Source organism: Colletotrichum fructicola (genome assembly GCF_000319635.2).
Source record: "Colletotrichum fructicola Nara gc5 chromosome Unknown KSG_Nara_v1_contig03, whole genome shotgun sequence".
Lineage (NCBI taxonomy): Eukaryota > Fungi > Ascomycota > Sordariomycetes > Glomerellales > Glomerellaceae > Colletotrichum > Colletotrichum fructicola.
Genome location: NW_027094053.1, coordinates 2,261,660 through 2,284,075, shown reverse-complemented (window position 1 = coordinate 2,284,075; position 22,416 = coordinate 2,261,660). Strand labels below are relative to the sequence as shown.

The window sequence follows — 22,416 nt, the reverse complement described above, 5'->3', positions numbered from 1 at the left end:
GCCCGAATAAACCTAATAAAACCATACCCTTCGTACACATGGCGCGAGCCATGATGTCTTATCGCGTTTACGCCCATTGGTTTAAAGTAGTTGCTTCTACTTTGCTCTATGTATATCATAAAAAGAAACCCCAATAACACCGAATCAAGAAAACCCAAATCTTGAACATTGAAAACTTTTCATGTCTTTTTTGTCTTCCGGTTCCGACATAAAGGGAAGGAAGGAAAACCAAATCTATGGTGCCATAACCAACGCAAGCAGTGCCATGCGGCAGTACAGACCATATCTCATCTGCGAATGTATTAGTGTGCGTCCCAAAAGACGGGGGTAGGGGAGACATACCTGTCTGAAGTAAGCCGCCCTCTGGTCGGTGTCCACCTCAGGCGCAATCTCCTCGTTCCTGGGCAGAGGGTGCAGAATGCACATATCCTTCTTGGCCGACTTGAGGGTGCGGTTGTCGATGCGGTACGAGTTCTTGACCTTCTCGTACTCCTCAACCGTCGGGAAACGCTCCTTTTGAACACGAGTGCAGTAGAGCACATCGCTGCGGCCCAGGATCTCAGGGGTGAGCTCCTCAGACTCGCACAGAAGCTGTCCGGAAGCAATGAGATACTCGCGGACCTCGGCGGGCAGAGCCAGGCCCTTGGGAGAGACAAGCTGAACCTGCACACCGTAGTCACGGAGGAGGTAGATGAGGGAGTGAACAGGGCGGCCGTAGAGAAGATCACCCACGAAGGTAATGGTCAGGCCCTGAACAGTACCAAGCTCCTCACGGATGGTGAAGAGGTCCAAGAAAGCCTGGGTGGGGTGCTCCTTGCTTCCGTTGCCGCCGTTGATGACGGGAACAGGGGCATATCGGCGGGCAATGTCGACGCTCGACTCCTCGGGGTGTCGGAGGACAACGGCATCACCGTAGCAGCCAAGAGTGCGGAGGGTGTCCTGGAGGGTCTCACCCTTCTGAACGGAGGAGTGGGAAGTGGAGATGACAACGGTGCGGCCGCCGAGTCTCTGCATCGCAGCATCGAAAGAGGCCGAGGTGCGAGTGGAGGGCTCGTAGAACAAGGTGCAGAGAACGCGTCCACGAAGGATGTTCAAGACACCCTCACGCTGGACACCGAGACGCATCTGCTGGGCCACAGTGAAGAGGTGGTGGAGGTCAGCACGAGTGTACTGGGTAACAGACAAGACGCTGTGCTGCTTCCAAGACGAGGGCTGCGACAAAAGGTCGTGGAGCTTGGAGCCGATCGCGGGGTGCAGGGGCGGCAGGCTAAGCTCGTCAAAAGTGCCGAAGGTCTTGTTGGGAAGAGGGCCATCCGCGGAACGGAGCTTGGACGGCCTGGTGGAGTTGAACATGGAAGGCCGGCGGTCACGGGGGCTCTCGGGATGAGTCATGGACTGCAACTGAGGCTTGATCGTGGGCGACATGGGAAGAGCGCCGTGAGTCGACATGTCCTTGCCGAGAGAAGGCAGAGGCAGCAGCTCTCCATCCAAGCAGACAGTCTTGTCCTGGAAGGTCACGCGCTGAACGGATCCGCGCATAGTGCGACCCTCGAAGGGTGACCACTCAGAGGTGGACTGAACACCATAGGGGCGGTCAATCTCAACCTCGACGGTGGTGCCGACCTGTTCATGGAGCTCAAAGATCTCCTTGGGGTTGTCGTATAGGCGAGCCTTGATGTCGTCAATCGTGAGCTTGCCTTCGGTCACGGAGGTGAGCAGGAGAGGCAGAGCGTCAGCGATGCCAACGGCAGGGTCGGCAGTCTTGCCCAGGGAGCTGGCGAGCTGGTATGGCAAGCTTCCAATGGAGAAGACATCAATGGTGCTCAGGTGCTCCCAGAGGGCGTTCTGGTCAGCCTCAGTGGGAAGGAGAGCGCAATCAGGGAAGTCGTTCTGCGAGAGGTACAGAGAGAAAATGGAGACATCGCAGGTCACCTTCAGGCCCTTGGCCTTGCTGAGGGCAATTAGCCTGATGTCGTCCTTGGTGGACACAGATGTGACGTGGATTCTGCGGTTGTGCAGGCTTGCCAGGAGCAGGATAGAAGCAAGGTCGGTCAGCTTCGCGTCAGTGACAATGGGCTTGTGAGTGGGCCACTTGTCGAAGTGAGAAGTCACGGCGGCGACCTTGCTGATGTTGCCAGACAGGTGGTTGAAGGGGATGAAGAGCGAACCAACTTCACCAGTGACGTGGCTGATCTGATCAGCATTATCAGAGGTGGCAGAAACAGAGAAGTTGAAGTCGCAGAAGCCACCGTTCTTAGCGCTCTGCTGAGCAATCTTCAATGTGAGAGCATCCGTGATAGAAGCCTTGACACCAACAGGCATAATGCGGATCATGCTGAAACCAGCGGAGACAGAGGCCTTTGTAACAGCCAGAAGGTCCTTGCTGGCCTGAGTGGCAATGCCGGGCACGAATGCTGCAACGTTGATCAACCCAGGCAGAGTGATGGTGCGATGGCTCGTCTGGAAGTCACGGGTGGCGACTCCCAGCTCGAAGTGGCGGGCGATAGCCTCAACGAGAATCTTGGCGTTCTTGACGTTCGTAACCAGAGGGATCTGGTAGTCAACAGCCATGCGACGGGTCTGGTAACCCTTGGACATGTAGTTGGCAGGGCGGCGGTACTTGTTGTTGGAAGGCAAGTTGATGTACAGATCAATCATGTTCTTGGCCAAGTGCTGAGTGAGTGAGAACTCAGAACGCTGGTCTTCTTGCTCGTTGGCGAGGACTTCTAGGTATTGCACAGGGATTTTGTGCTCCTGAAGGAAGTCGGCGGTACCGGCGGTAGCAAACAGCTTGTAGCCGAGGCGAGCAAGCTTCTCGACCGACGGCAGCATCTCCTTCTTGTCCTTGAAGGAACCCATGGACAAGAGGATGTTGGCCTTGGGGATCTTGAATCCAGTCGAAATGAGAGCCTTGAGGTACGCCTCGTACTTGTCAACACCGAAGCAAGCAACCTCGCCAGTGGAGGCCATCTCAACACCCAAAACGGGGTCGGCACCAGAAAGACGAGAGAAACTGAACTGGGGCACCTTGCAAGCCACGCAGTCGGCGGAGATGGTGGTGGGTGGGTACTCAACAAAGGGTCTACCCATCATCGCCTTGGTAGCCATCTCAATCAAGTCAACACCCATGACCTTGGAGACGAAGGGGAAGGATCGAGAGGCACGGACGTTGCACTCAATGACCTTGATGTCGTTGTCCTTGGCGATGAACTGAATGTTGAAAGGACCAGTGACGTTGAGGGCAGCGCCAATCTTGCGCGTGGCCTCCTCGATTCTGGCAATGGTCTCTGGCTCCAAGTCCTGGGGAGGCAGAATGAGAGTAGCATCACCAGAGTGAACACCAGCATTCTCAACGTGCTCTGAAATGAAGTGTCCCACGACAACACCATCCTTGGCAACAGCGTCCATCTCGATCTCCTTGGCGTTCTCAATGTACTTGGTAATAACCACGGGATGCTCGCGAGAAACCTCAGCAGCCTGGGCAAGGTAGTTCTCGAGATCCTGCTCAGAGTAGACGGTGTTCATCGCAGCACCCGAAAGAACGTAAGAAGGTCGCACCAAGACAGGGTAGGAGACCTTCTGACAGAACTTCTTTGCCTCCTCGAAGCTGGTGAGCTCCTTCCATGTGGGCTGATCGACGCCAATGGTATCCAGCATACGAGAAAACTTGTAACGGTTTTCGGCATTGTCAATCATCTCCGGAGAGGTTCCGAGAACCTTGACACCCGCACGGTGCAGCGGAAGTGCAATCATCTGCGGCGCTTGGCCGCCCATGGCGCCGAGAATACCCTCACACGCCTCAAGTTCGTTGATGTCGAGGACAGTTTCGAGGTCCAGGTTTTCGAAATAGAGACGGTCACTTTCTGAATGATCGCTAGAAACGGTCTCCGGGTTCATCTGGCTCTTTTATTAGCATATTTTCAATTCATTATTGATGTTGTGGTGTTGTGGTGTTGTCGTGATGTTGTGACGGGGCTGGTGAGATGGGAAGGTGGGGTGGGGTGAGTGGTCCCGCAGGGTTTGGCCGGAGGGGAGGGGGGGCAAGAGAAAAGCACGAGCAGAAGAATGGAAGGACAGCGGCAACCCAAAAGGTTGTCTAGAACCCAACGGGAGACAGAAAATATAGAGGATGCCAGAGAGTGTAGATGATGACAGAACAAGAAGACGACAGAGAAGGCCGACAGAGACAGAGAGAGCGCCGACAGAGACAGAGAGCGCCGATAGAGACAGAGAGCGCCGATAGAGACAGAGAGCGCCGATAGAGACAGAGACAGAGAGCGCAAATAATGGAGAAGGACAAGGGATGATAGGAGTGTCGCCGAGATGGCAAAACTGCAAATGCGTGATGTGTGACGGAGAGAGGGAAGATTGAGACTCACATTAACCATAATGGTCTTGTAATTCTGCTCTCTCAAAGTTCGAATCGCGCGAACAGAACACCAGTCGAACTCGACAGAAGAACCGATGCGGTAAACACCAGATCCCAGGACCATGATACCATGATCGTCAAAGGTGACGTCGCTCTCGGAAGCGTTGTAGGTCAGGTACAGGTAGTTGGTGTAGGCAGGGAACTCAGCAGCAACCGTGTCGATCTGCTTGACAAAAGGCATGATGTTGGCCTCCTGTCTAAGAGTGCGGACGGCGATTTCGTTGGAGCTCCAGAATTTGGCGAGTTGACGATCAGAGAATCCAAGTCTCTTGGCCTGGAGAAGGATGTCGGGACATTTGGAGATATCGCTGGTGGTGTAGTTGGTCATCGACTTTGAGAAGTCGCTTAGGCCCTTGAGCTTGTGCAAGAACCACTTGTCAATCTTGGTAAGCTCCCAAATCTTGTCGACCGAGTAGCCAGTGTGCATGGCGTTGGCGATGGCGAACAAACGCTGGTCCGACGGTGTCTGCAGTTCGTCGTCGATCGACATCAAGGCCTTCGTCTCGCCGAAACCAAGGTTGTTATAGTCAATGGCACGAATGGCCTTCTGGATGGCTTCCTCAAAGTTTCGGCCGATACTCATGACTTCACCGACACTCTTCATGGAAGATCCCAGCTGGGTAGACACGCGGGTGAACTTCTTCAAGTCCCAACGGGGCATCTTGACCACGACGTAATCAAGGGAAGGCTCGAAGCAAGCGCAGGTCGACTTGGTGACACTGTTAGAAATGTCCTTGAGAGGAATGCCAAGGCCAAGCTTAGCAGCAATGAAGGCCAAGGGGTAACCAGTTGCCTTGGACGCCAGTGCAGAAGATCTGGACAATCTGGCGTTGACCTCGATAATGCAGTACTCCTTCGAAAAGGGGTTAAGGGCATACTGGATGTTGCACTCTCCGACAACGCCGAGGTGACGAATAACGTTGACGGCCGTAGTACGCAACATATTGTAGTCCTCGTCGGAAAGCGTCTGAGAAGGCGCGACAACAATAGAGTCACCAGTGTGGATACCGAGAGGGTCAAAGTTCTCCATGTTGCACACGGTGATGCAATTGTCCTGGGCATCACGAACGACCTCGTACTCGATTTCTTTCCAGCCCTTCATACTGCGTTCAATGAGAACTTGGGGACTGGCGGCGAAAGCCTTGTTGCAAAGATCGAGAAGCTCTGCCTCGTTGTTGGCGAAACCACTGCCGAGGCCGCCCAGGGCGTAAGCAGCTCTGACAATGACGGGGAAACCAATATCCTTGACACAAGCCATGGCCTCGTCAACGGTGCTGGCAGAGGCGGACTTGGCGCACTTCTCGCCAATCGAGTCCATGCTGCGAGCGAAGAGCTCACGGTCCTCGGTAGTAATGATAGTGTCGATGGGAGTACCCAGGACCTTGACTCCGAGCTCTTCGAACTCGTCCTTCAGTTGAATACCAACCTGGAGGGCAGTCTGTCCACCGAAGGTAACATAGATGGCATCGGGCCTCTCGTACTGAATGACTTTTCGGACGAAGTCCGCGTTGACCGGCAAGAAGTAGACCTTGTCCGCCAGACCCTTCGACGTCTGAATGGTGGCAATATTGGGGTTGATGAGGACGGTGTAGATGCCCTCCTCCTTGAGAGCCTTGATGGCTTGGGAACCTGAGTAGTCGAACTCTCCGGCCTGGCCGATACTGAGACCACCACTGCCGAGAACAAGGACCTTGCGAGGGTGGACACGAGGGTGCAGGCGCTCGTTCTCCTCGATGGTACCGCCGGGGAAGCTGACAGGGGCGCTCAGCTTCTTGGGGTCGGCAGCACAGTCCTCAATGGTGCCAATGAAGACATCGAACAGATACTCAGTGTCGCGGGGACCGGGCGTGCTCTCAGGGTGGAACTGGACACTGAAGTAGGGCTTGGAGAGATGGGCGATACCCTCATTGCTACCGTCGTTGGCGTTGACGAAAAGTTCCCTCCAGTCGGCGGTAAGAGAACTGGAGTCGACGGCAAAACCGTGGTTCTGAGAAGTGATGTGGCACTTTCCAGTGATCATGCTCGTGCAGGGAATATTGTGGCCTCTGTTTCCGAACTTCATCTTGGCGGTCTTGGCACCGGAGGCGCGGGCAAGCAGCTGGTGACCCAAGCAGATACCAAAGACAGGAGTCTTGGTCTTCTCCATGGCAGCCTGGATGTTCTTGACAGTAACGTCGAGCATGGCCGGGTCACCGGGACCGTTGGACAGGAAAAGGCCGTCGTACTCTTCTCCGGCTTGTTTTACGAGATCGTGGTCCCAGGGGCAGACCAGAACTTCGACGCCACGCTTGAGGAAGCACCTCAGCTGGTTGTACTTCATACCGACATCCAGGCAAAGAACACGGATGGGTCTGCCGGACGGGTGCTTCTTGGTGGTGACGTTCGAGGGGGGCTTATACAGCTTAGGGGCCTTGATGGAGACTAAGACGAGTGAGCTTATGCAAAATCCAGGTGTCGTCGGGGGACTTACCCTCGGCTACGAGGTTCTTCTCGTTGGGGTTGACCCAGTCCACTGTCTGGAAGTCGTCGACAGAGAAGGAAGCAACGCCATTGACGTGGCCATTGGTGGTGCCGTTCGCAATGGTTTTCTTCTGGAGCAGCAATCGGCCCAGCGTGCTGCCCTGACTTCTCAAGCGCTTGGTGAGGGCTCTGGTATCAACGCCATAGATGGCGGGAACGCCCTGCTCCTTGAGCCATGTGCCTAGGGAGGACTGGGCCAAGAAGTGGGAGTAGTCCTCGCCGGCGTAGGAAGAGGCGACGAGACCGGCGATGTGGATCTGGGAGGACTCGAAGTGGGCAGGCAGGTCGCCCAAGAGCTCGTCAATGGTCTCCCGCGAGGGAACGCCATAGTTGCCAACCAAGGGGAAGGTGATGACCAGAATCTGGCCGCGGTACGAGGGGTCTGTCACCGACTCCGGATACCCCACCATACCAGTCTGGAAGACGAGCTCTCCGGCAATGCTCTTCTGAGCACCAAAGCTAAAACCCTGGTAGACGGTGCCGTCGCGAAGCTCGAGAGCCATGAGGCCCTCATCGTCAGAGCCAACCTGGCGGGCCGAAGCCGGGGGGTAGATGGCGGCCATCTTTTTTTTCTGGTAATCGGGAGCCTTCGTGTGATGCGGGGCAATGGCAACGACAGGGAACGAAACTCTCGATAGGGCTGGCTTTACAGTAAAAGAGGTGCCTAAAGAAAGTGGCAGCGAGCTCGTGGTCAGAGTCTCGGAGGATGGTTCAGTAGCTTCCCAGCGATCATCTGCCACGATAGATCTTCGGGAAGTCGCGTGAGGTTCTAGACAACCATGTTAGAAGGAGGAGAAGAGGGAAGGAGGAGGAAAAATTCGAAAAAGAGGGAGCAACAAAAGTTTTTTTTTACATAGCCAAAAAATTCGTCTGGTCCCCTCCCTGCTCATCGCCCGGGGTGTACATTGTGGGATGTGTGTGAGCATTAGCCCGGATTGTCCAATGAGCAAGCACCATCCTTGGGCGGCGGGACTGCGAGCTGTGCACTGACACAGATCCGACTGCAGAATACGGCATTTGACAGCGGGCGGTCAGTAGAAAAAGGCCTAGCGCCATCGTCCTAGTGGGCAGAAAAGATTGATGTTGCCGCTTCTAGCCACAGGCGGGCCGCGGGGAAAAGCCCAGCGGTCGAGCACTGCACGCCAACAAGCCAAACCCGCCGAGCACCTCAGCCATTCTACGGTGCAGAATTTTGTGTAATCTTGTTGTCGTCCTTGAAGAATTTTCTTTTCCTTCTCGTCTGTCCACTAGTGCGTCCTGAAGCTTTCCTGACAACTAGATGCGGTGGCAGAGTGGATCGCGGTGCATCGTCCCGATGACCGAGTCGAGTCACGATCTACCATCTGCACCAGACTATCTGTTAATGGACGCTGGCCGCTGATTTTGCCGTCGCGTCTGGGAATTATTCCTGTGGATGGGCCTAGGGTTTGGTGACAAGCTCACGACTCGTATGCGCAGTTTTGTTTGGGAGTTCAATGGGCGTGCTGTTGGTGATCCAGACATTCCCATTTCGTGGCTGGCGACGAAAGAAAGGCTGGGGTTCACAGGCGGCACACATGATGGAGGGGTACGAGGGGTCTGACCATGGCTCACCGACCAAGGTGACGGCACAGCTCACCTCATACCGCCGATGCCGGTGCTGAGATTTTGAGTGGAGCATCCCCAGCCAAGAGAGATCCGGGAACACTGTGACGACTGGAATGCTGTGTTTGTCCATTGCGCTCCGGCTCATTGGCTCTGCGCATTCTTGTCTCTATTTTGAGTTTCGCTTCAGTCTTTTCTCCTTGCACTTACACCAATAATTCAAATCACTGCCTTTTTCGTTGCGATCCAGCTGTTGCTGTGCACTCGGCGGGCAGCGAATTTTCTTTCACACACGACCTCAGAGCTCGACTCGGCTGATGCGTGCAGGGCTGGACTGAAGCAGAGTCGCATTTCCATGTCGCTCTCGTCCTTCATATTCGTCGGAGTGGGACATGCCAGCATTAAATCTCACGCACGCGCCAAGCGACTGCTCTAGCAACGGGATTCTAGATGGTATCGGCTGCGGTTCCGAGCCTTGAACGTGATAAGGAGGAATGCAGTGTGTCAGTGTGAGGAAAGTCAAGTGACGATGCTGACATTCCTCAATATGACATAGGCGGCAGCTGTCCCGAGATAGGTAAGGGTATCAACAGTGGTTAGACAGTAAGCACCTCTTTGGCAACCCAGCCACGAGCCCTGCGCGAAGATGCCAGGAATGGACTGGCTCGCCGGCTTGGAGGAAAACATCTGGGTAGAACATGGGAAGCTTGGCCGTGCTGCCACGCAATTGGCAGCATGTACTGCGGGAATTTGGGGAAATTTCCTGTTGCCCAGCATCGGGTTCGCACAACTGCAGTTGCAGGACTGCGATGCAAGTCTCTGTGCTGTTCTGTGCCTTGTTGCTGTGCCTTGCTGTGCTGTGCTGTGTTGTGCTGGGCTGGTCTGGGCTGGATCTAGTGATGGAAACAACCCTGGAGGCGATCTGAATCGACAAAATCGCCGATGATCATGTGTTCCGATGTAACCTGGCATGACGGGCTTCTGCTGGTGCTTGCGTGCAGGCTTAGACACGTAGATAAATGAGGGTCTCGACATGGGACACCCAAGCTTGCGGAGTTGACGCTGGCGGATGCGAGGCGGAGGCTGGGGCGAGTGCAGCGTGAATCGTCGTGACGGACCCCGTGGGCTGTCCCGTTGCCGCTGTCTGTCTGAGATGGCTCCCGAGGGCCGAGTCTCGTAGAGGTGGTGTTCAAGACGGGTATTCCAAGTCCAGGGCAAAGGCGGTGGATGATGGGATGAGAAACGGCAGGAGCATCGCGCAAACCGATGGTGTAGGAGAAACCCGGGCAGCGCAGTTTAGTCCGGGTGTGACCCCCAAAAGCAGCGTCGCACCCCGGCGTGAACAGGTGCCATCTGTGCATCCGTGTGTGTGGGTGATGCCAATGGCGGTGACGGGCTTGACCAACGGGACGGCGGGATAGCTTGGGGTGTCTCGAGGTGGGGTGGTATGGAAGCAACTCAAGCTTCACTAGGCCAAAGACTGCGACTCTGGGGCTCAAGGAATGAGGAGGCGAGTTGACCGACTGGACTTGTTCGCCTCGCCTACAAATGGAAGAGAAGGATGAGTCGTGGTCTGGGTGAGGTGTGGTGGTGTAAGTTGAGTGTTTGGAGGCGTGGGGTAGGCATGCGGTGAGCGTCAATGGTCTTGTACATGTTCTATTGTGGTGATTCAGGGCCGGCAGAGCAGACAAAACAGACACAGAATCGACCCATTGGACGAGGCCCAGGCCGACCCCAGCATCAAGTGACGACGTGCGGCCGCGCAGGTCCTGCAGAGTGCAGATGAGAAGCAGGAGAGGTTGATCTTAGCTGGAGCTGGAGCTGGAGCTGACCCTGTTCGTCCACGCAGACTGCAATCAAGGATGGAAAGTAGCCGTAGGAGGTCTCCGCAATGTAGGTGATCGTAGATGCAACAAAACATCATGGCAAGCATCGTCTTACTCCGCGGGTCCTTTGATTCAAGGTCTCAAGGAGCTCGGCGGTTGTCTCCAGCTCCTGTGTCTGTCTGCGACCCCTCCATGTCGGTCCTCCACTCTTTTTTGCGCGTGCTAAAAACCCTTGAGAAGTCATGCGGTTACATGTCTCGCCCGTTTTTTCGTCTGATGGCGCGGGTTGTTTTTTTGGAGGCATTCATCTCTCCAGACGAAGCAGGGCTGAAAAGACTTTCGTATTGCACTGCTCTGCAGTTTAATGCCTCTGCCCTCCTTCGGCTCGGCTTCTTTTCTCTCCTGGTTTTATGGTTTCCCGCCCGCTGCCTGCTTCCTTCATACGGGATGGTGATGATCTATGAATATCCATGTTTTGTTTGGCCTGGAGTCTGAGAGTCCCCAAGACAGTCAGTCTCCAATGGACGGATTCAAGGATTAGAGCGTCAGGTGGGCCTGTGGCTGAGGTGCAGCGCAAGAGAACATGGTATCCCAGAACCGTTTTATTGGGGTCATTTCAATTTTCGTAGGCGAAGGGCCCCAGCGACGCCAGTGTCATCCCGTGGGTTTGGCCTTCCCACATTTGCGAGCACTTGCAGCGTTGCACTCCACTTTTTAGAGGCCAACTCCCACCCCTCAGGGATCGTGCACTAGCGAGACCTGATTCATCAATTGCGAGAGGCCTGGGCGGCTTTCTGGATCTTGGATGGGCATTCAGGTCACTCTGGACGCCATTACACTGTGCAGTGTCTGGTGTCTGGCGTGTACTTCACGCGCGACACTACGTGACACTCTTCTCCACTGTCCACCGCTTAGCGCGTCGCACTCCAGTCTCCTATCCTGCCTCCTCTCTGCCTTATTCTTAGTTTACGGCTTCTCGTCTCTCGCTGGCTGCAAGACTTAGTTAGACTAGACGAATATTCTACAGTACTTTGCCTCGAGGTAGGAAGACATCCCTAGGCTATGACATGACTTACCAGTGTAAGGTAGTGTGGTGTCACTGCCTGCTGCATGTTGGCGTGTGGCGGGTAAGGAGGGAGTGAGTTGGTGGTGTGTGTCTCCTTATCGCAGGCTATCCTGACCAATGCACGTCGTCACCGATTTTTTTCACCATCAGCTCCAAGCATTCGACGTTACCGAAAGAATCAACTTCGGATCCAAACCAAGGTAAGGCCAGGCCAACAGCAGTTTGCATAGCACCCAGAGGTCGTAGGCCTGGGGCTGCCTACCAAGCACTTGCGGCACTTCGTCTCTGCCGAACCTTACACCTTGCCTGTCTTCCACCTCCTGAAAGTTCCATGTCCCTACTGCCTGATGCAGTATCTCTCGCCTTGCCTTTTGTTCACCTAGCTCTTCCATACTGCCATACTGCGTTTGTACTTGTCCAACTACCTTGCGCTAAAAATCGCATCGTCCTCTCTAAATCTCGATCCGCGCTTCAGGCGCGCATGTTGCTTGCCGTTGTCCTCTCCTAAGTAGCACGCTGCACTCTTAGTGTGTCTCTTTTGTTCTTTGTGCTATCCGTACTTCTTCTCTTCCCTTGGCCCTCCAGTCCTCTCACTCGCCCACCTACATACATAATTGTCTTTCCCGTACTTTCGTTTGTTCTGTCGAGGAAGAAAAAAAAAAAGACTTTGACCGGCTTCCCCACAAAACATTGCATCGGTTTCTGCGTCTCGACCACGGGGATCCTGGGATCCTGGCCCGACCTGACCTTGCTGCAGTTGCAGTCGCAGTCGCCAATCCCAAGTCGCATACCTTGCCCACCGGATGGATTTTGGAGTCTGGACACTGACTTTCTTATTTACTCCCGTGCTCGACCTGCCGTTTCCTTCCCCTACTTCCTTCTACCTTCTTTCGCGCCTCCTTCGGCCTGCCGGTGCTCTCGACGGCCTCTCGCATCCACGGCAACCCAAACTTGAGCCCCTATCCCTCCGGTGCTCTCGAACCGCCTCCCACATCGCGTCTCCATACAGTCTTGCTTGGTCTCCGCCCCATGGCGCTGTGAGACGCAATAACACAAGGCGGCGGGCTGCATCTCTCACTCCGACTGGACAATGTTTTCCTCTCTGCTGCGACCCAAGCAGAGCAATCGCAGTCGTCGCATTGACCGACTTCACGATAGGCATTCGCCTTCCCCCGGACCAGCTTATCGCCACTATGGCGAATCACGACACGCGGTAGCAGACTTCACTGAGGCCGAGGATGAAGAAGAGGAGGAGGAAGAAGAGGAGGAAGACGATGGCTTAGCACAGTCTGGGGACGATCCCGACGCCGTGGATGACGAGGACCCTCCCCATCGTACCATGCCTGTCCTTCCTCTCTTCTCGGAGTCATATCTCGGTAAGCTAGTGCATCGTTTGGCTAAACCCCAAGTCTCCATCAACTCGGACTAACAACCACTTCGCAGATTCCCTGCCTATCTACAGCATCACCCACGCGATTCGCATCATCATTCAGACCCGAACCGAAACGACGTTGACATGGGATCAGATACGCTCGCCGCAGGTCTCTCAGTTCCTGGTCAAGCCTATGCAGCAACAAATCAGGACTCAGCAGTTCAACCGCGCGACTCTCTACTGCCTCATGGCAAATTGCTTACAGTTCAACAAGGAAGGCCAGTTATACCCAGGCAATGCTGGAATAAGTTACACTAGGGCGTTGGTATGTGAGCTGTTGGCACTCAAGCTCCTCAAGGAGTACAACACTCGCGAACTTATCGACGCCCTCTCATATGACTTCTATCCTCTCCAAGGACTTCCTGGGGCTCAGCCCGCGAATGCACCGAAGAACGATCCGAAAAATAAGGCACGCCTTACTGCCGCACGAACTTCCACCCTAGAAGTCGCTATTCGTGCTTCCGCCAAGCACTTTCTCGCCCATCCCTTAGTCGTCCAACAATTAGAAGCCATCTGGAACGGTGCCATCAGCTTTTACTCGTCTCAAGACAGCTTACACCGCGAACCGCCACCCTCTCCGGTCCAGGGGTTGCCAGATGCGCGGACGCCGCTTTTGGGTGGGCAGAACCAGAAGGAAGGGCAGCAGAACCAATCTGTGCTAGGCAGACGGAGCGTTATTCTTTACGATCCTCGTCAGGCGTCTCTGTTCAAGCTTTCCCGCCTGCGGGTTCCCCGCTACAGATTCTTCCTTTCGACACTATCGCTACTTGTGCTCATCGGCTTATTTCTCGCTGTCCTTTCCCAGCGTTCAGCCCGCATCAGCTCGTTGGAGCTGATCTTTTGGTTTTGGAGTGCCGGGTTCATGCTGGATGAGCTTGTTGGGTTCAACGAGCAGGGTTTCTCACTTTACATCATGAGCTTCTGGAACGTCTTCGACCTGGGAATCCTGGTTCTGTTGATCGTCTACTACTTCATGCGTGTATACGGAGTGTTCCTCGTGGATCCCAAGCATTGGAACGATTCCGCGTACGATGTCCTCGCGGCGAATGCCATTCTGCTGCTGCCCCGTATCTTCAGTGTACTGGACCACTACCCGTATTTTTCCCAGCTGCTCATTGCATTCCGTTTGATGGCAGTCGACCTTGCCGCTGTTGCGATTCTCATTCTCATCGCATGTAGCGGCTTTTTCGTCTTCTTCACCCTTGCAGATAGTAACAACGATGCGGCGGATATAGCCTTCAAGATCTTCCAGATATTGATGGGCTTCACTCCCGCCGCCTGGGACGTGTAAGTCACAAGGCCACCACAGCCACCTGTGTCTTCGTTGCTAATTTTGTGCAGTTGGCCCGTGTATAACTGGCTTGAGAGAGGACTCATGGCTTTCTTCCTGATTCTCTGCCACTTCGTTGTCGTGTAAGCCCAGTCCCGTCCATTTTCTTCAGCTCCAGCTAACAAAAGCAGCACCATCCTGATTACCGTTTTGACCAACTCTTTTATGAAGATCGCTTCCAATGCCAGGGAAGAGCATCAGTGGGTCCCTGCCGTCTACATCGCCAAATCAATCTACTTACACAATCTAGATTTCTCTTCGCCATTAACACGATCTCCATGGTCAAGAACGATGCCTTGTTCTCCTACGTTGCGCCAGGAAACATATTCGCGTGGTTGCTCATGCCTCTGCGGTATTGCATGCCGCTGAAGCATTTTGTCCGGCTGAACAGGACCATCATCAAGGTTACGCATTTTCCTCTCCTCTTTTCAATTTATCTTTATGAGAAGTATTGGCTGGCGCCATCAATGTTCGAGCCAACGGATCTCGTCGAAAACCACCATCATGGGCGTGATAGAACCATTTCGTTCGCTGATCCCTCGGCTCGCTCTGCGTTATTCAGTCCCAATGTGCGGGTTCGCGAGGAATCTGTTACCGGCTACCAGAAAGACCACGCTCTGGAGGAAGTGTTTCGGCGTGGTCCTGGCATCACCACGTTGCGAAATCAGAGACGGCATGAACGACGGAAAACGCAAAATGCCATCCGTAACTGGATGGATCAGGCCGATGATGCCGACGCTTCTCCCCAGGTCCCTCAGTGGCCGACGATGGAAGGCGGCCAAAGCATACGACCTGACTGGCATCGTCGATTGAGTCTCTCGAGGGAGCTTCGATCCCAGCGGTCTCGTCAAATATCAGACATCAGATCGGCTGCAAGCGATCCCGCAGATTTTACGTCACAGCCTGCCATCGGTTCTTTCTTCCGAGGGATAGCCGCGGCAACGAAGGCCAAGGAAGAAGAGAACCAGCAGACGGACGCTGACGGTGATGATGAGCTTGTCACAAATGATGAGGAAGAAGAGGAGGACATCGCAACAAACGCAGGCGAGAGTCGTCGGGGCCCGGTGATTCACCAGACGCAGATTGACGACTACTTCACTACAACGCCGATGTCGAAGCGTTTCAGAGCTGCTCCGCCTACATCGTCATCACTTGGTTCGAGCGGCCGGCCATCCATCGCCGCTACCCCTCGCTCAGCACGCCGCATACCTCACAGTCGAACAATGTCGACGAACACAATCCTATACGCCCCTCAGGAGTTGCGCCGACCGCCTAGCTCGTCTTCTCATTCGTCACCGGAGCCACCGCCCACTCGCGCGCGCGTGCAGACTAGTCGAGCTGCGGTGGTCGAGCCGGCAGCGACTAGCGGCCATCGCTCGCCGCGCCGCCAGACATACGTGACAACCAACACACGGCCCAGGCCTATACTGCCACCTAGGGACGCAACTCAGACTGCGCCCAACCGAGCAGCGCTCACGGGCATCGACCAACGGCTCCGTCCGAACCAGATGAGACGACTATCCTCGGTTGACATGAGCATTTTGTCGGACAACATAGCACCTGACGACCCGACGGGAGGCATGCCGTCGAGCTTCCAAACTCAAATGGCGATGGCGTTGATGAAGGACGCACGACTCAACGGAGCGGGACGCGGTCAAGATTCCGGTGATAGCAACCGTATGAGCAAGCTCGTATTGGCACGGATGAAGACATTGGAAGAGAGCTTCGCCGACGTTGCCAGGGAGTTGCGCGGGCTTAAGACGAATTCGAACTCGACTGCCCCGACTACACGCCGCAACTCATCAGGTGAAGAACTCCAGAAGTTTTCTGGGTTGGCAAGTCCTGCTGGTGCGAGAAAGGAAGAAGGTGCTGAGAGACCCAAGATGGTCAGGAGAACCACTGGCAAGCGCCCTCCTAGTCGGAAGAGCATGCTGGAGCCAAAGGTGGGTTTGCTGAGCGCAAAAGCGAAGGGCAAGGAAGTCGCACACTCGTCTGGCGATGATTCCGATAGCGAGAGCATGGCGCCAGGGAAGAGGAGCTCAATGTAAAAGGGGAGACGCGTTTTGATTTGCTGGGCATTTTCTGGCGCGCTATACCTCAGTCACAGCTGGTAATTGTCGCATCGCTGGGGCGTTTGGAACCAGAGATTTTCTCTGGAAGTTCGACCTGTTTTAAGTCAAGTCGCATATAAATCGCGAGCTGGTTGCGTGTTGCATTTGGACATGTAGATGGAGTAATGATGGTGTTTTAGTTTGCGCCAGGATCGATTCGAGGTCATTTTCCCTCCAGTCATCACAGTCTCCTGTATTGATATGTACGAAAATTCATTCTTGTCTTCCGTTAACTCTCGTTGCATTCCCCCTGGAACACTACTCTGAGTTACTACTCTGGACGTGTCAAGTCACACAGAACTGTATTGCTGTGAGCAATAGTATCCCGTCCACCGCCACCAAAACAGGGCGTCGACACAAGAGCAAAGCCTTAGGCATCGCCAGCTCAGACGTGATGACTATGCGTGCCATCTCAGATTCCACCGCCGCTCCTGTCGACAGTTACGTAGTAGGGGGCAGTTGTTCGCTGGTTCAACTCGTTTGTTCTTCTGGAGTTGGCTTGGTATCTGATGCCGACTATAGCAGTTGATACAGCCATGGCAGCGAGAAGCACGCCGCGGTGACGTCTGCATCGGTGTGTCAGTATGCTGTTCAGGGTGGCGGATATCGTACGGCAAGCGGAAGTTAGGGCAGGTGACGGGACAGTACACTTACACGCCAGGGCGAATCTGACTTGGCATGGCTGGCTTGGGATCCATGATGGCAGATATCAAGACGATATTGGTGATGGAGTTGGGGAAGTCACAACTTCAGCTCCCAGACGCAATGTAGGCGTATAAACCGGTTGCTTCCGACGTGTGAAGGCGTGGGAGGGGGGGCATTAAGTAGATCTCCACGTCCTCGGTACCTCAGCTTAGCTCCAGATCTTGGGGCCAAAGGTGGAGGGGCACTCGTTTTTTGTTGGGGAAACGGGAGGGAGCTGCTTGGTGTCTTGGATTAGACGACTCGACTGTATCATGACGATTACCTAATTTTTGGGGAACGCACGAAAAGTGCCATTACGGCCCCTGTACGACGCCTAGAACGAACCCAAATGAACGACTACTGTGGCCGGGGTTTGCTTGGTTTCTAGACGGCGGGTTCGGGGAGACGGCAGTGGGGGACGGCACACGACCATGATTTCGGGCTAGGAAAGCTTAGGGTAGTTGTGAGAAGGGATACGACGTGGCTTGAGGCTGGGCGATGGAATATATGGCCATGCCACACAATCCTGACGAGCTATCAGTTCGACGGGAGATACTGGTTAAAAGATACGTGAGCTAACTGCGCGTGGTTTCTTATCGCAGAAAGACGGCATGAAGCTCATGCCGGTCGGCGGCACTCGCGCGCTCAAGTTAAGGGCCAGTACGCCATGCGAAGAATGATAAGGCGAGTTTTAGAGTTGGACAGGGTTTCAGCCGACGCCTGGTCGAGGAGCTAGGGGAGCAGAAGGCTATGCAGGGAAGCTGAGGTGGTAGAATAATGATGTAGAGCCATTAGCAAAGATAATGTTATGTAATGTACGCTAAGACCAACACGAAGGACTGTTGTGAGAATACGGAAGCTTTGTAGCTGGAGCCTTGCCTGAAGCCTCTGGTTTTAATGTCGCTTTGGCTTCCTATCTGAACATGAATTCCGAGGCTCATTGTGTTCTTCTCACTTAGCGACGGGAGTGACGGCTAAAGCGGAAAACGGGAGTACCTCGCTATGTACTGCGTGCGAAGGTAAGGGTAAGTAAGGTAGGGTTGTAATTAGGTAGACTGGAGAGCTATCAGGAAGGCACTTCGGGCAGCTGGAGGTACCTGTTTACCTTACCTGCTTAGTAGGTACTTCACCTTAAAGCACCTAGGTAGGAGCACCGAGGTGAAGCTTCCCCGCTATGGGTACCCAGGGCGGGAAGGCGGGGGCTACCTTACCTTATGACTGCCGCTACCCCACTGTTGGCTCGGAAGGTAAGGTAGGTAGGCAGGCGTGGCAGGCAGGCAGGGACATGCTGGCAGCAGTGACATTCATTCCATGGTTCCTAACGTCAACAACGAACAAATGAGGGCGCGATCCTACGTGCTGAATGTCTCTCCAAAGGTGGGTAAGAGACCCAGGTACTTGACATGGGACTTTGGTACGATCACTTCACGACTCCAAAAGTGTAGCAAAATTGTACATTGGCTGAAACTGTCATTGATCAAGAGGGCCCGCACGAGACTTTCTTAAGATTCCTCTGGATACTACTGCGTAGTACGTTGCTCTTCTCATCTTCTTCCCAAACAAGAAGAGTGTAACTCTCGGCCACCAACGTGTCGGCCTAAACGTGGCCGCCGCTCTTCTTGGGAGAACGAACCACACCGAATCAACGTTGAGTCTCACGCTGACACTGAAGTAGAGGAGGAGGGTCCAAAGCACCATCCACCTCTACTTGAACTCCATGTCGAGTACCGAGCTCCAGGCAGGGTCACGGGTTGCCTAGCCTGCCTTTCCTTTCCATCTGCTTATGCCCTTTTTGTGTTCACCTCCTGCCCGAACAGCCACGACCCGGAAAAAAAAACAAGAAAAAAAAAAGTACCTTCTCCAAGTCGGTTGACTTGTGAGGCATGCTTCACCTCACTTCTACAACCCCTCCGCCGCATCTCCCCTTCACCATCTGGCTGCATTATCATCGTACTTTCTCATTGTTGGTGACTTGGCCGTTGGAAGCTAACAAGCTCCTTTCGGAAATCTACCCAAGTAGCTCCTTCGCGTTTGATCTCAACCTTTGCGACCCCATTGAAAGACTCCCGCCGCACGCCCCGGGTACAGGAGCCTTAGGTAGACTCACCTGCATCAACATCTGACTCCTCGAGGCCTTGCTGCCTGGACAAGGCTGCGCAACCTCTCTACCACCCGGTGCGCCTCATTTACGACACCCAAGACGCCTCAAGTAATTGAACCTCTTTTCCTTCTTCCTCTCTCGGATATTCTACTTCATCGATTGCGCATCACCATCCGTTTCGGGCCTCTGCAACAGACCTGCTGCATCCTCCGCGCTTGCTCACATCGGCATACTTTACCAGGCGCCCGCTGTCCAACTACCTCGCACATTCACGAGCATCCCTCCTGTCGCCTTCGACGTCGTCTTCAAAATGGACGACTGGGATAGAGGCATTCCTATGGAGCCACCGTCGGGTGACGATCTCCCTTCTTCTTGGGATCAATACGCTCCCGACCACGATAATGATAACCATGGCATCGCAAACAACACCGACGAGGTCAATATCTATGATTCCTTCGATACGAAAGATACCGTCGAGGACGCCGACACTACGCACGACAACCTCCAGGACGACCTCGATAACGGGTCCGGATCACAGGAAGATGTTTACGCGCCGACTTCCCAACCCGCTTTCACTCTGAAGGCCGACATGACGCATGTCGAGCGCCGCCGCTATTCTCAGTTCCTTATTCATGATATTCGAAACGAACTTTCAGACGGAGACACCCTAGTCTTTGTTGACTTCCCGGCCCCTACGAAGCCTGCCGATAATGTCGACTGCTTCGTCTATGCCTGGAACTCGGTGGAGTTTCGCATGCACTCTGAGAAGCTCAAGGCAACCGGATCATCCAAGTTTGCTGAAATGCTGAGTCCCACGTACCAATACCGCATTATGCGTCGGCGAAAGCTGGTCAATAAGCTCCCCGACGGTATCAAGTTCGTCCTTGATCTGACCCCACCATCTGAGGGTGACGATCTCGTATTCCAGATGACCGAAGTCTCCCTGACACCCGGCATCATAAACTGGTGGATGGCGTACGACAAGTACGGCACTGACGATTACGTTGTTTCTGGACACGATGACATATGTGGTTGCTGGAAGGATCCTCAGCCGGAAGACAGTGATAAGGCCACTGCAACGGCAAAGCCAGGTTCCACGCCCAACGGCATGGTCTCACGTCAGATCACAGAGAAGACAGATGTTGCAATGGAACGCGCGATCGAGACAGCAATCGCACAGAGCCTACGAGAGACTGGTCCACAGACTGCAAAGTCCTCGCAGAGGGCATACACATCCACCAAAGGAGCCGCTGCTAGGTTGCTGGAGAAGAAGTCCAAGAAGGATCTAACACCTGAGCCGGTTCCGTCATGGCGTCGGATTCCTGACTACTGTGCTGTCCGCCACCGCGTGAACATTCTCCGCCTGATGTACATGATTTCCGACAAGCGAGTCCTTGTTGACTCTGCCCCTCGAGTTTGGACTTTGGTGGCTGTCGCGAAGATTCTGGATTGCACGCATGTCGTCGTAAGTCCATTCCTAAACATCGCCCCTGGGAGACTCTGCTAACAAAAAGCGTAGCGTGACCAGGTTCTTCAATGGCTCATGAGCGCTAACAATACCATGTTCATTGAAGTTCTTCCTGAAGAAAGCTTACAGATTGGTGTAGCCTTACAGTCAGAGGATGTCACCCGTTCTGCATTCCGAATCCTGGTCAATGAGTTGGCCATCGAAGAAGCTGCTGCTCCCAATGGAGTGCCCAAGGCCGCCACTTACACAGTGTTTGGCCGCAGACGTCACGATCCCGGCGACGATCTCAATAACCTCATTCAGCATGCTGCTCGAGCCATGGTTGAGCGTGTCTCGCGGCCTGTAAAGCAATTGATGAGCGACACCATCTTCGATGACCTGCAAATACCGGAGTGGATTCGCCTGAACGAGCTCATCGTCATGTTCTCGAGCCTTCCAGACGATCAGACCTGTCTAGCAGCCAAGGAGAAGGCCATTAAATTGGCCGAAGCCTTGAAGAAGGTTTGGAAAACCCAGGTGGTCATCGAAGTAATCGGCAAACTGCTGGACGCCGACCGGCTGAACAGAATTGACGATCATCGCGCGACTTACGTCGATATCCAGCACTTCAATCGTTTTGAATTGACGTATAACTACTTCAACGACGTCCAAAAGGCACTATGTCCTTTCATATACGACAATATTAGGGACAAGTGGGGAAATTTGACGTGGACTTTCAACTTATTCACGGTCGGAACGAAGAACCTGAACTTCTATCATTTGGCCACCGAATTGTGGATCGCCACGCAAAATGTACTCACCAATCATCCTTCCTTCAGACGCGATCCGGCTTGGAGGGCAGTCTTGAATCTTGGGCCGGGGGGAGCGTTGATGGTTTCGCAACACGCCTTCGATCCGGAGTCTTTCCAAGAAAATCTCAAGTCGCTCCTCCACCCATTCAGTCAGGATTCAGTTCGCATCGGATTTGAAATCCCCATGAATATGACCGGTCATCTTCTACTGACCCTGACGAACAATGAGTACAAGTTCCTCCCTCTTTGGGCCGGTGGAAACGACGACGGCACGGGCGGTGTGTTTGAGCCATCTCTTCCCCCAGCCGAATATGGGCCGGCAGGGCCTGGACCGGCTTACCACACTGGAATCTCGATTGCATCAGATGCGTCGAGCACGGCTGGTTCTGTGAGCAGCGTCTTGAGAGAGCTGCGTTTGGAAGGGGGCAGTAGCGTAGGACCCGGTAGTGTGGATGTCCAGGACGGCATATCCACGGTCTTCAATCGAGGCAAGGTCATAGCCGACGATGTCTCAATGCGCTCAGAGTCTTTCACTGATGGCGGGTACGATTTTACCGACGCAAAGTACGCCATTCCTACAGATGGACAATCTATCGCCAACGCAGTGGGTGCAGTCGTGCTCGACGAGACTTCTGAGCAGTCGGATGCCGACACGTTGAACTTTGAAGACGAAGATGTCGATGACTTGGATGAAGTCATGACCGAGATTGGGCCGGAAGAGAGTCGGTCTAGGGAGGTAACCCCTGAGTACATCGTCGCTGCAGGGTCCGCGACGGAGAGTCGCGACCTGTCCGCTTTGCACAATGACGGCACAGAGACTGTTTCTACGCCGTCGGTCATCGCTACACTATCTGTCTGCTCTGCGGATGAGGGAGACGATGATTTAATCATGGTTTAGGGGAGTAATCGGGAATAAGGTTTTGTTACGGACTTTTTGGCGTCAAGGAGGGCAATAACTATTCTGGGTGTGCCATCATCGAGATAAATACGCTTGTAAACACGAGAAAAGTTTGAGGCTCAGGAAACAGGACGAAAGTCAATGACAAACAGGCAAATAGGCATTACGGGCTACTT

General features: G+C 54.1%; 3 protein-coding genes across 3 annotated transcripts; 2 read left to right on the top strand and 1 right to left on the bottom strand.

The window, feature by feature from the left end:
- Positions 1 to 234: 234 nt before the first annotated feature.
- On the bottom strand, positions 235 to 7,512 carry pyrABCN (the record flags this gene model as incomplete). Its single annotated transcript, XM_032035670.1, has 4 exons — positions 235 to 291; positions 343 to 3,897; positions 4,380 to 6,850; positions 6,900 to 7,512. 4 exons carry the CDS (start codon positions 7,510 to 7,512, stop codon positions 235 to 237), a joined length of 6,696 nt encoding a protein of 2,231 aa, XP_031885302.1.
- Positions 7,513 to 12,515: 5,003 nt separating this feature from the next.
- Positions 12,516 to 16,235, top strand: CGGC5_v005398 (Calcium channel YVC1; the record flags this gene model as incomplete). Its single annotated transcript, XM_032035669.1, has 5 exons — positions 12,516 to 12,801; positions 12,869 to 14,144; positions 14,199 to 14,270; positions 14,319 to 14,387; positions 14,438 to 16,235. The coding sequence occupies 5 exons, from the start codon at positions 12,516 to 12,518 to the stop codon at positions 16,233 to 16,235; spliced, it is 3,501 nt and encodes a 1,166-aa protein (XP_031885301.1).
- Positions 16,236 to 19,393: 3,158 nt separating this feature from the next.
- On the top strand, positions 19,394 to 22,240 carry CGGC5_v005397 (uncharacterized protein; the record flags this gene model as incomplete). Its single annotated transcript, XM_032035667.1, has 2 exons — positions 19,394 to 20,548; positions 20,603 to 22,240. 2 exons carry the CDS (start codon positions 19,394 to 19,396, stop codon positions 22,238 to 22,240), a joined length of 2,793 nt encoding a protein of 930 aa, XP_031885303.1.
- Positions 22,241 to 22,416: the final 176 nt, after the last annotated feature.